Below are 13,278 nucleotides of genomic sequence, written 5' to 3'. Positions count from 1 at the left end.
GGTTCATCTGAAAAGGTGTATCCTTTGGAAGAGTCATGTATGTTCATTCGAAACATTATGTCTTTCTGAACAGTCACTCCTTTTCCAAAATAATATGTCTTTTCATAAAGGGTTGTGTCCCTCCATTTTCCATTCACACCAATTGAACCCATCAGATATCACATATGTCCACTTTATACAAGTTTAAGTGCAACTTGTGCACCCCAAAGCTGGAAGGCATAAATGAAAGCTTAAGGCCATGTTAAATATCACATTTATGTATTATGCCTAGTCCTCTTATCTTTGATGACCTTTATTTACATTTTGTCCTCTGTTCAAAAAATTGTGTAAAACTTACTTTGACATTACATGCATATTTTTATCAATCCAACAAGACTTGTGATCAATTCAATAAAATAAGAAATAGAGATTGCACTAAAACTGTGACATGGCTGTTTAACTTATGTGATAATAAGATTACTTTGCAAATAACATTGAATTTGACATTTCATAACCACATTAACCACATTGAAATTGATTATTATTCATTAATGCAAGAGGTCCAACTAAAGCCAACTATGCTAGTACGTAGCAAAGTTTAAGTTGCAAATATTCTAAGTTAGAACTTAGAAAACAACTATATGTGGAGCTAATGTCCAAGTTGGAGATGGTTACATTAAATATTTTCCATCAACCAACTTGAGGGGAGTGTAATCGTCAAAGGTTGTGGTATATTGGTAAGTACTCTTCCATTCTCAACCACAGGTCTCGAGTTCAAGTCCTGGATATGAAGTCATCATTAGTAGAGAGCGTTTTACCCTCTATAGTGGGATTCTCAGTTCAAATACAGATTAATCGGGCTCTAATATGGGTACCAGACACTGAGTGAAAAAAAATTAAAAAATTGAGGGGGGTGTAGACTATACTATACATAGTGATAACTACGATAGGAGTTGGCACTTTGATTTTATGCATTGAGGAATTGTACTTTTTTAAATAGGGGAGGTTAGATTGTAAGTAGGGGTAGTTAAAATTAGTTATCATGGTACTTGGCAATATATATATATATATATATATATATATATAAATCAACACAATCTTTACACGTGGAAATTAATGAAGCTATATGCAAGTTTTTTTTTTTTCTTTTTTCACTCCATATCTAATACAAGCGTTACATCTATATGGTAAGCCCACAACGCCTTCGTCTTCCGTTGTAGTCGCCTTCTTTACATGACAAGCACTACTCGTCACTTGCACTACAATATTGTCTGACTATAACCTTGTCTGATTGCACTTAGTTTGAAGTTTGACTAATTCAAATTCGTATTAGAAAGTTCCATTTTGGAGGTAAAACTCTTCGTTCAACAAAGACGACTACATTTCAGGAACTCAAATCTGAAACCTCTAATTACTGATGAAAAGATACTTATCAACCCACCATAATCAAATGGTAAGATATTTTTTACTCTTCTCTCACAGATTTTACTTTCTTGGCTCAAGGACCTACCTAGATTCATCACTTAAAAATTTCTGACTTTGTGAACTTCTAATAGCACAAAAGTTTGAAATGTATTCTATTATTTTGAGATATGTTGGAGCGTGGGCGAGACTGTCAATATGAAATGTCACATGTGAAACTTATTTTCCCTACTGTCATTAGGAAAGCCATTTTCCACGAATATATATTTCCTAAAATTTTAGTCAAATAGTGAAAGAAATCTAAAATAAAGGGAAAGAAACGAATAATATTAAACTCTAGGAAAATAGGAATAACTACTAACTAACTGTTGGAGTCCCACATCGGTGGGTTAAAGGGTCCTCGGTCTCCTTATATGGTCTTGGGCAATCCTCCCCTCATGAGCTAGCTTTTGAGGTTGAGTTAGGCCCAAAGTCCATTTCTTTAACATGGTATTAGAGTTAGGCCCACCCAGTTTATTGTTTTTGATGTTGGGACCCCCATCTTATATTGTCCACGCTCCAGATTTCCTCTTCTCATAAACTTCAAAATAAAAATAAAGAGTAAAGCATCTAGTACCCCTAAACTATGACCAAATTTGCTACGACACACTCTAATCGTCTTTTTGTCATCCTTTTTAGTTGACGTGACACCTTTTGTCAACTTTTTTTGTCATCCTTTTTAGTTGACGTGACACCTTTTGTCATCCTTTTTAGTTGACGTGACACCTTTTGTCAACTTTTTTAGCTGATGTGGAACCTTTGACGGGGTGCCCATTTTATGTAATAAAGGTGTCATATCAACACAAAAGGGAGACAAAAATACGCTAAAATTGAGTTAGGGGGTAATAAGTTGAAGTGTGTCGTAGCAACTTTGGTCATAGTTCGGGGAGTTACTGATGCTTTACTCTAAAAATAAAACCTAAAAGACTTGTTTTGTTAGTGGTATTCCAAAAATCGCTCATTGATTTGGCGCATGGATATTATAAGGGAGGCTAGGGATCGATTTTCTCTATCGAATGTCTTGTCAATCAAGCTCGTCGCATCGAGCTTATCTAATGCAGTCTACATATATCTTGTGTGATTTGTCCAGCTTTCCATGGGGTTAAGAAAGACAGAAACACTTCTTCTGTATAAAGTCCCATTTGCTACATGTCAACTACCCCATTCTCATATATAGTATTCATTTTCTTCACCTTATTCATAAGTCTTTATATTATGGAAAGAAGCAAAAGTGACTGCAAAAATGGCCTTGAGTTCATTGAAGAGGTGACTAGAAATGTTGATGAGGTCCAAAAAAAAGTTCTTGCTGAAATCCTCTTCCAAAATGCTCATGTTGAGTACTTGCAGGTAGGTATTAGGGGTGTCAAATGGACGAGTTAATAACCAACTCAGACTTAAACCGATTGGACGAGTCACATTTTCATGAACTAATTTTATTACATCCATTTGCAGGGCCATGGTCTCAATGGTAGCACTGATAGAGACACATTCAAGAAAGTGATACCTGTGATCACTTACCAAGATATTCAGCCTCATATCAACCGTATTATTAATGGTGATAAATCTCCAATCCTATGCTCCCAACCCATCACTGAATTATTGACAAGGTTCGTTTCTTGTTTTCTGTTATTGATAATCGGGGTGTTCAAGCCAGTTTGCATAAACCTCGATCGATGCATAGACACTATACGGGTAACTCTGTCCATCAAATCTCACATATTGAATGTTGAAACCGTCAAATTTATATCCTGAATCCACGTCATCTACATAATAGTGCACTCATCTTCTTGAAATCCTGAATCTGCCCCCGACCTTTGTCTCACGTAGTGTTGTTTTGCCACTGGAAATTGAATGTGACACCTTATGATTCAGAACTCAGTCTCATTGATCACTAGGTCACACCTTTGAGTGCGACATAATTCGTACTAAACTAATTTTTGGCTGAAGGGAATTTTTTTGAATGTGCATGCAGTTCTGGAACATCTGGAGGGGAGAGCAAATTGATACCAACAACAGAAGGAGAGTTTGGGAGGAGATTTCAGCTCACCAAGCTTCAGATGTCTGTGATAAGCCAAACAGTTCCAGATTATGGAAATGGCAAAGCAATGTTTTTCATGTTCATAAGGTCTGAAGAGAAGACCCCAGGAGGATTAACAGCTCGTTCTCTTTTAACGAGTATTTTTATGAGTCCTTATTTCGACAACATCCGTATTCAAAATGACTACACTAGTCCAAGTGCAACCTTTCGTTGCCCAGACACTTACCAAAGCATGTATTCGCAAATGCTCTGTGGCCTCTCCCAAAACCAGCAAGTCATCAGTGTTGGCTCCTTTTTCCCGACCAGCTTCATCCGTGCCATCAGGTTCTTGGAGAAGCACTGGTCTCTTCTTTGTAAGGATGTCCGGACAGGAACTGTTGACGCCAGTATAACTGATCCATCGGTGAGAGAAGCAGTGATGGAAATCCTAAAACCTGATCCAAAGTTAGCTGATTTTATTGAGGCTGAATGCACCAAAGATTCTTGGAAAGGGATCATTACCAGACTATGGCCCAATGCCAAGTATGTCAATGTTACTATAACCGGAACCATGTCGCAATATATACCCACCCTTGATTATTACAGCAATAGCCTACCTCTTGTCAGTACCCTGTATGCTGCCTCGGAGTGCTCCTTTGGAATCAACTTGAACCTTTTTTGTAAGCCTAGTGAAGTGGCTTACACCCTCATTCCCACAATGGGCTACTTTGAGTTCTTACCAAATCAGGGAATCGATGGAGTCGTCAATTCTATCTCCATGCCTAAGACACTTAGCAAGGAAGATCAACAACAACTGGTTGATTTGGCTGATGTCAAGATTGGCCAGGACTATGAGCTTGTCGTTACCACATATTCTGGTATAGGCACATATTCTTTTTCTTTTGTCAATTCTAACAATGCTTAGCTTTGCTTGAACTTGAACTTGTGCCATTTCAGGACTCTATAGATACAGAGTCGGTGATGTGCTTCGGGTTGCTGGATACAAGAACAACGCGCCTCAATTCAACTTTCTATGCCGGGAAAATGTAGTCTTGAGCATTGATGCTGACCACACTAATGAAGTTGAGCTACAAAATGCAATGAGAAATGCATCGGCCAATCTGTTTCCATTTGATGCACGTGTAACCGAGTACACCAGCTATGTCGATAATGCCACCGTTCCAAGCCACTATGTCCTGTTCTGGGAGCTGAGTGTGAATGGCTCTACACCAATTCCTCCTTCAGTCTTTGAAGATTGTTGCCTCACAATTGAAGAATCTCTTAACTTCTTCTACCGCCAGGGCCGTGCGTATGAGAAATCCATCGGGCCTCTGGAAATCAGGGTGGTGGAAATCGGAACTTTTGACAAGCTAATGGACTACTGTGTCAGCTTAGGTGCTTCCATGAGCCAATACAAGACACCCCTTTGTGTGAAGTTTGAACCCCTGATTGACCTGTTGAATTCTAGGGTGGTGTCCAGCTACTTCAGTCCTATGTGCCCAAAATGGGTTCCTGGCTACAGGAAATGGAACAACACGAATTGAATGTCAACCTTGTGCATGTTTCATATAACTAGTCTATGGGAACGTGCGTTGCACATTTATTCCAAATTATTTAATACGAAGCTTGAATTCTCGACAGATATTTGCTTGATGATGAAACCTGTAGTTATATATAATCTTTTAAACTACTATCTAATTGAAATATAAAACGACAAAAACAACATGATGATAATGAAGGCAAGAATAGATTTGTACCAAAAATTAAGTAAACGACGTAAAAGGATGTTCCAAATTGCCTCCGGACCTTTGGATCGGATACACATGATTCGAGGTGCTTGACAACTCCTTAATGCTATTAAAAGATACCACATGGATGAACCATTAAGGAGGGTCAAAGGACTTTGACGAGGTCGAACCGAAAGCCCCTTGGAAGGGGTATGCGCCCAAGGACTTTGGATCCGTCTTTGATCCGTTGTAGCATTTCAAGAGCAGGTAAACAGCTCCTAATGGCCCTTTTATTGTCATTGGATCACTTTTTGATACAATTCAAATGGTCACCTTAATTTTTGAAGACATGATTGGAGGTCATCATTTAAAGGGTCAAGACTTGGTCACTCCGAGGGCACAAGAATATGCAAGGAAGACCCGTTTTGAGCACAAGCAAGGCCGTGTGTGGAAGCTTGCTTGGAGCATCGAAGACTTGAGGACTCACGGTTTTGGACAACACTTAATGGGTCATGATTTGGTCATCTTCATTAAGGGTATTTTGGTCACTTCATTGGGTCCAAATGCACTCCATGGCCACCCCACCCTTTAAGGGCATTGTTGTCATTTTGCCTTGTCTTATAATAGAATATAAATAAAACATTTTAGGTCTTTTTCTCATTAGTTGTTTATTGATGGAAGACAAACTTTCTCTCTAGTGTGAGGAGTGTAACACCCCTTAGTTGTAGGGCTTGGAAAAGCCACCAATTCGTAACTAGGGCTGTCCAAGTGTGGATATCACTTGTGTTGCATCTTTGGCTTGATACGCTGGTGATTAGGGAGGTAAAGTCCCTCTTTTGTCAACGTAAGATTTTGGTGTTAACATTCATTAATCTTAGGGTCCTTGTCAAACTATCTATCCATCTCTTTTGTTAACATTGTATTGTTGTTGGTCTTTGAAGTCTAGTGAAGCCATGTGGTGCTCTTTCGATTCACTAGTATTGTTGTTCTTGTGTTCATCTTTTTTCTTGTTCAAAACTAAATCTAAAGTCTAGTGAAGCCGTGAGTGGCCTATTTCGATTCACTAGCACCTTGTTGTTCAGCTTGTTGCTCTTGCGTTGGCTTGAATCTCTTGATACACACTTAGTCTTGTATCTCTTTTGGGCCCCTAAATGTGTAATAATTAGGATAAACTATTAATATTTGGGAGCTAGCATATTTACTTGACTAGTTTTGTTATTGATGAATTATGAATGATTGCATGTCTTTTAATCCAAAGTATTAAGCAAATATAAATTGTTAGATTCTTTTTTATATAAAGTAAAATTCTAATTAATAATTGAATTTCTAAAAACCTACCAAACCAATATTGATTCTCTAATAAAGTAAAATCTTAATTTGGTATACTGTTTTAATCTTAAGTATAGTTTATTCAAATAAGGAAAGACTTTAATAAAGTTCAAAAATTTATTCAAAAGACTTTAATTAAGTAAAAAATTTTAGGACGTTCTACCTAGTAGTATATTCATCCAAAGAAAGATTTTATCAATAAAATTTTAATTATTTTGAAATTTTAAATATTAGAAAAATGATGAAAAGACGATTTTATCTAAATCCTAGTCTTTCAATAAAGGATAAAAGATTCAAACAAGACGCTTCATACTTTTAATATAGTGTAGAACAGATATAGATACAAATAGATATAGATATAGATACAAATTCAGTGCGATAATAAGAATATATATACAATTGCTGTCATGACCTATCTTAGCCTGCAGCTATACATTGAAGCTCTTGCATCTCATTTGGTTATGCTTTAACATACAGAGCTCTATTTATTCCTATTCTCCTTTACACAAGAATTCTGAAAGCATCCTATATATATATATGTCATACAAGACTGAAAATTAAAAGAATACAGATATTCCTTTTCAGGACCAATATACAGGTGGCAGCTTAGAGCGAAGCAGCTGTTGCAGCTCCGCCTTGCGAGTTACAGAAACCCCATATATTTTGTGTTGATTTGCAAAGGCCCTGAGTTGAAGCACTGTCATGCTTTCGAGACATACTTTGCGAGGTGGTGGGAGAGTAGATGGCATGGGAGAAACTGCTGCAACATTAGGAACGCCGGAAATGTTCCGAGGCTCTTGACTTGTTCCGCCATGTGATCTTACCAACACATTTTGAACGCCCCTCTGATTGTTATTCCCTTGGATGACCGGTCCACGGAAACTTGTTTCGCTTCTCTTTCTGAAGTGGTAAGTGCGAGAAGTCGCACTAATTCCTGCAAAATCGCCAGCTCTTTTGGCTCCGGCCAGTTGTTGAGTTCCCTCGATGGTTTTGTACACATAGTCGTCGCCTCCCCTCTTTGTTTTCTGCGGCTTGATTTTTTCTTTCCCTTTAAAACTTAATAGACGTGGCCATGCCTCCTCTACAGTACGATCAGTTCCAGTACGCGCCACTTCTTGTCCCTTCATTCCACCAGATGGATCATTATTCTGAACAGCCTTTAGTCCTTTGGTTTCTTGTTCTAAAACATGTTTGTCCTTCAGAGTTGTTCCTGCAGGCTGTCAAAAGTACATTTTCGTCATTTTTAATTCAAAGGTCTCAAAAAAAATATGCAACTAAAAACATCATCTTAGAGCTCTTTGTGCTTAATTGATCATATGAAAATTTAACTTTTCAAAAACCAAGATGAGAAGGATGACAAGCGACAACTGAACCGGGAGGTTTAAAATCCACGGATTTGAATAGTGGAGAGGATTCATATTGTTTTTGATCCCCTAGAAATCTGAACCTACAGTGTTATTTTCCGCAAAAATCAACTTACTGTTTGTTGCTGATATCTAACTTGAGGCAGAGATGCCAAGATTGTATTACTGAGCCTGGCACTGCAACGGCAACCACCCTGAAATTTTACAGTTTCGATATCCTTTGAGTTGTGATCGCCTATTGCCTCCTTTTTGTTAAGATCTTCAGGCGGATTTGAACTTCCAACATGATCGCCTATTGCTTCCGTTTTGTTAAGATCTTCGGGCAGATTTGAACTTCCAACACCAGGTTCTGCAGGCTGTTTCTTAAAAATAAAAGTTGTCAAAATAGTATGTCTATATGTTCAGGCAGCGGCAAAACCAGAATTTTCACTAAGGGATTTAAATTATAAAACAGCAAACACACGAAAAAGCAGTGTTCAGGGAAGCGTGATGCGGAAAAAAGCAACAAGGCTCCACATCACGCAATACGCGAAGAGTGAAGCGATGCGAGCACATCATTGAAGTGAAGCAGTGAAGAAGTCGTTGTAGTAATGGTAGTCACACAGTGAAGTAGAAGAAGTCGCAGCAGTGGACTTCAAAGTCAACCTTAGAAAATTGCAGCAGTTGTAGTCACTGCAGTAGACTCTTTTTTTAATTTAAAATTGACCCTAAAAGTAAAATCAACATGATGCACTCGCATCAGCCACACGCAGCAAGAGGGGCTCGCATCGCTTCGCATCATTGCATTATGCGATGATGCGAGCGCATTCCTGAACACTGCCAAGAAGGTAACAAGATTCAACATCTGCTGTATACCATAACCAATATTTTTGACCTATAGACAATGTAATTTTTCGGCGAAGGGGGTTCAAATGAACCTCCTGCCAGCACACTTGGCTACCTGAATCAAGCCACTGAAAGAAGAGGACATTAACAAAGTTTCTACTTCACTGTCCAGCCTATAAAGGACATAATGGAATTCCATTTGTTCAAGGCCAAAAAATTATGCTGCGCACTCTTCAAAAATGTCGACGGCTGCGTGTCAAATCCTCCAAAAGTAGTATATTTTGGAGGATCGGACATGGGTGCTACAGTATTTTTGGACAGTCCGAGCAACATAGCTGAAAACAGTCTATGTACAGCCAACTTCATCTTTCAATAATTGCAAAATAAATGATAATATTTACTTTTGACTTCAAGAATTTGACGTGCCAAAAACATTGCATGCATTTGTAGTTTGAGCATAAGTTCTATATATAACACGTCACACACAGCGTGTGCCAAAAGCATTATGGAGATTGTTGTTCTTACCTTCCAAGAAAACCATTGGTGTGTCGGATGCTCCAAAAGCTACGTATTTTCGGAGGATCTGACCCCTGTGCGGCTATATTTTTGGAGGGTCCAAGCAATATGGATTGGGTCAGGACTCCCACTTTGGGGTGATATGGATAAAAGAACTTCCTATGTTATATTATTCAATTCTAGACGATGATTGAGTTTAGATATTGTTATTAATGATATTGATCCGATTCAAAATCATCAAGAGCCGAGAGGTAATATTCATTCATTGAATTCACAGGCCAAAAGATCTATCATCTCTATTGGATTAAATCCCGAGTTATTGAAAAGTAAAAAAAAAAAAAAACAATGAGATTATGGAAGTAAATATTCCTGCCTATTGTACTATATATTCTAGTTCCTCCGCTTTCTACTTATCTTTTACGTAAAAAACAGTCTGTCAAACTATTTATTCTAGTCCTTATATATAACACATCACATAGTGTTGCCTATGCCAGAAGCTAAGTATTTTCGCAGTATCTGACCCTGGTGCGGCAATATTTTTGGAGGGTCCAAGCAAGATACCTAGGGATATAACTTATAAGCAAGCACCAAATATGTAGTATTACTATTACCTAAAGTCAACCAATAAGAACATGTGAACGATTTCTAAACACAAACCTGCTGATTGTCATTCTTTGAAGCCTCTAGCTTACCATCCAGGTTAGCAATCTTTGCATTCAATTCAGCAAAACTTATATGATCTTCACAGTCATCTTCGAGTTCTACATTTTCCTCTTTGTTCTGTATCTTTAGCACTTGCCGACATGATTTCTCGTTTAAAGCTTCTTGCTCGATCACATCTACGACATAGAAACAATTCAAATAGATGACGTATGTCAAACAAAGTGACAAAAGAAGATTTATACATGTGAATATTATGAACTTACCAAGCCTCGGGTCGAAATAGAAGTTATACTGCCAGTAAGTTGGATAACTGCTTTCATCTGTGATGACCAAATAAGTTATCTACGTCAGTACTTTCATTACCAAAGATGTTTGAAATCTAATTAAGGCAACAGAATATCAAACCTTGATCTTCAGGCTGATCCCAAAGAGGAAAATCCATCTCCTATAGACTAAAAAAATGATTAGTTCACCGGCTTAAGAGAGTAAAAGAATAACAGTATGCATTTCAATATATTTTGTACGTCATAGGTCGATGACTGCAACATTACCACAAGCTTCAAAAGTTAACTGTTTGGAATGGAGGAAATATTTACCATATTTGGTTCGGTCAAGACATTAACATTTTTTTCAAGGAAGACAAATTCGTTAAAGGTCAAGAAAATGGCTTCCCTATAGGGAACGGCGAAAACAAGTTCCATAAGTGACATGCTAAACTCATTGTCTCCTCCCACCCCTACCACCCTTAAGCACGCCACCGCCATTTTCCCAATAGTATTTTACTAGACTACATATAAATACTCTTGGAACAATATTGTTTTGCTTAATTATCAAACGCCACAAAACAAATTTAAAAGATCAGATATTTTTCAATAGAATATTTTATTTCATACCAAACACATTCACAATGCCCAACATTTATGTTATAGACAATGCCCTCCTATTTAACAGTAAAACTAGATAAGGTCCCCTCTAGGTGTTCTTTTTTTTTTGTAAAGAGAACTAAAACATCGAGTAACTAGTCCGCAACTAAGTGAGGGGATGAGACCCCGACAAACTCTCCTGTAGCATGTGACGAAATGCAGCCTGAAGGCACGTGTCAGTGCCATATAAAGAGAGCCTCTCGACTAAAAGCTAAATAGGCTAAATCATTAGCTACCGCATTAGCCTCGCTATAAATATGGGCAATAGAGGTGACGAATGCGGTTGAAAATATCACCATTCAGATGAAGCACATTTTTTCCAGTTCGCAACACGTGAACTACACTAGCATTATCAATTTGCAAGTTAACTTCGCGCCATCCCCTATCCCAAGCTTCCTTAAGGCCAATAAGAACTCGCCATAACTCTGCTCTAAAGGATGTACAAACTCCAATCTTGACCGAAAAATCTCCTAGCGACCTACTATCAGAATCGTGAAATTAAAGCCACCCACCCAACACTAGAAGGTGATCAACCGAACGAAACTACATGCTTGTTGTTAGACACTTCCCTACCTATAAGTTCTTTGATGCTTGAAAGATTGTTTTTTGAAAATTCCCACATGATCAAATCATCAAGAATCAACCATATAATGCACATGATTAAGTACTAATAACCTATAACAGACGCGTGTCATATTCTCCAAAAATAGCATACTTTCAAAGAATCCGACACAGGTGTGACATCAAAATAAAGAGTTTGCGCAACTTAGCTAATAACTATAGCTAGTACAAAATATGTATAAATGCAAAGACTGAATAAATATATACATATAGATACACACAAGTAACAAAAAAAAAAAATCTTGATCAAGAAAACTAAACAACAATTATACTTTAATTTTCAAGAACTAGATCACTACAACAACATTAAAACCAAAAAATTGTAAATGCAAGCAACCCCATCTATTTCTTTTCTTATTCAACTGAATTACAAGTTTAAAAGTTGAAAAAAATTTACAACTTTATGCAAAATAACTTGAGATAAAAATGAACAGAAAAAAAATAATAAGGATGTTAAAAATTAAGCTCAATTTCAAGAAAGCTAAATTAAATCAAATGTACCAAAAGAAATTCAAGCAAGCTTATCTAATTATTTTTTTCTTTCTCAATTTTATTAGAAGTTGAAAGGGTATCCAAAAGTTTAAAACTTAATACAGAACAATGTAAGAAAAAAAAATGAGCAGTTTAAAAAAAAAAAATCTTGAAAATTAAGCTTAATTTCAAGAAAGCCAAAATTAAATTAAATGTACCTAAAAAAAACTCCTGAAATTCCACAAAATAATGAAAATAATAAAGGGTTTTGGGAACCCTAGAAGAAAAATGGGAATTGAAGTGTTGGAATTGTGATTACTATAGCAAAAATGATGAAGTATACAGTTGCAGAAAGAGACGAGAGTGATAATGGTAAAGGTGTAATAAAATGGAAGTTGAAGGGTCAATTAATAAATGTAAGAAAGAAGAATATACACTTAGCTTACGTGGAAGAAAAAGATTCTGGGCCCACTTAAGTTAACTTTAACGGAAAACATAAAGATAAACATACACCTTCACTTAATATATTTATATAAATCGCGATTTATAAAAATCTCAACTAATTATGTGTCTTCTGCGTACTTCGAAAGAACTAATTATGTGTCTTCTGCGTACTTCGAAAGAGAATTGGGTTAAAAAATTTTAACCGGGACGTGGCGATCGACGACAACATTAGGAAGTCCGGAGATGCCGGCGAGAGCCTCGAGAAGAGTTATCTTTTCTGTTTAACAGTCTGCCCACCTTTGAATCAGCTCAGCCGGAGGTAATGAACATATCGAGAGTTAATTATGTATCTCAACAAACTCAAAACTAAAAAAAAAAATATATCGAGAGTTACTTATATATCTTCACAACGGAAAAAATATATCTTCATTGAATGTATTATGTATCTCGAGATACCAAAAATCAAAAAGAAAATTATCGGGAGCTAATTATGTACATTTTCAAGAAAAAAAATGTATCTTCGTTGGATGGATTGGAAGCTAGACAGGTTCAAAATTAAAATTTTCAGTAATTGTTATGCAAAATGTTGAAATTTTCTATCAAATTGTTGAAATTTATGTTGTTTGTTGTTTTTAAAGGCAAAACTTCATATATAGATAAATAAATACGGGGTGCAACTTTTGCGCGAATATGACACTTCGTGATGACCTTTGTTTAAGCTTTGTCCTCTTTTAAAGTCGAGTGACGTGTCAAAAAGACATATAAACTATTTTGATTTTTTCTGCTAAATTCATAAAGAAAGAGAAGTTGAGTAAACTCAAGTTATTACGAATACTTGAATAGGTCTTTTTAATGATAAATAAATATGGACTCATTCAACTATAAAAAATGAGATCAATTCCGCCATTGCATATTGATTATAAAAATCTCAATTAATT

The 13,278-nt window shown here is 36.7% G+C and overlaps 2 protein-coding genes across 4 annotated transcripts; one reads left to right on the top strand and one right to left on the bottom strand.

The window, feature by feature from the left end:
* The first annotated feature begins 1,090 nt into the window (after positions 1 to 1,090).
* Positions 1,091 to 5,097, top strand: LOC107844673 (indole-3-acetic acid-amido synthetase GH3.6-like). 2 transcript variants are annotated; one of them, XM_047403495.1, is made up of 4 exons: positions 1,091 to 1,432; positions 2,893 to 3,047; positions 3,413 to 4,335; positions 4,415 to 5,097. In XM_047403495.1, the coding sequence occupies exons 1-4, from the start codon at positions 1,397 to 1,399 to the stop codon at positions 4,999 to 5,001; spliced, it is 1,701 nt and encodes a 566-aa protein (XP_047259451.1). In that variant the 5' UTR covers positions 1,091 to 1,396; the 3' UTR covers positions 5,002 to 5,097. The 2 variants fall into 2 exon arrangements, with proteins under 2 accessions (XP_047259451.1, XP_047259450.1); XM_047403494.1 differs by lacking the exon at positions 1,091 to 1,432 and adding an exon at positions 2,423 to 2,787.
* A 1,776-nt stretch (positions 5,098 to 6,873) lies between these two features.
* On the bottom strand, positions 6,874 to 12,250 carry LOC107843839. 2 transcript variants are annotated; one of them, XM_016688239.2, is made up of 6 exons: positions 12,115 to 12,250; positions 10,287 to 10,326; positions 10,145 to 10,201; positions 9,876 to 10,057; positions 7,994 to 8,233; positions 6,874 to 7,730 (listed from the first exon to the last, which is right to left on the bottom strand). In XM_016688239.2, the coding sequence occupies exons 2-6, from the start codon at positions 10,321 to 10,323 to the stop codon at positions 7,095 to 7,097; spliced, it is 1,152 nt and encodes a 383-aa protein (XP_016543725.2). In that variant the 5' UTR covers positions 10,324 to 10,326; positions 12,115 to 12,250; the 3' UTR covers positions 6,874 to 7,094. The 2 variants fall into 2 exon arrangements, with proteins under 2 accessions (XP_016543725.2, XP_047259449.1); XM_047403493.1 differs by lacking the exon at positions 12,115 to 12,250 and having other exon boundaries at positions 6,906 to 7,730; positions 10,287 to 10,657.
* Between the last annotated feature and the right edge of the window lie 1,028 nt (positions 12,251 to 13,278).

The sequence above is a fragment of the Capsicum annuum genome, unplaced genomic scaffold, assembly GCF_002878395.1.
Source record: "Capsicum annuum cultivar UCD-10X-F1 unplaced genomic scaffold, UCD10Xv1.1 ctg4325, whole genome shotgun sequence".
Lineage (NCBI taxonomy): Eukaryota > Viridiplantae > Streptophyta > Magnoliopsida > Solanales > Solanaceae > Capsicum > Capsicum annuum.
Note: the sequence above shows the minus strand (reverse complement) of the source record. Positions and strands in the feature narration are given on the sequence as shown.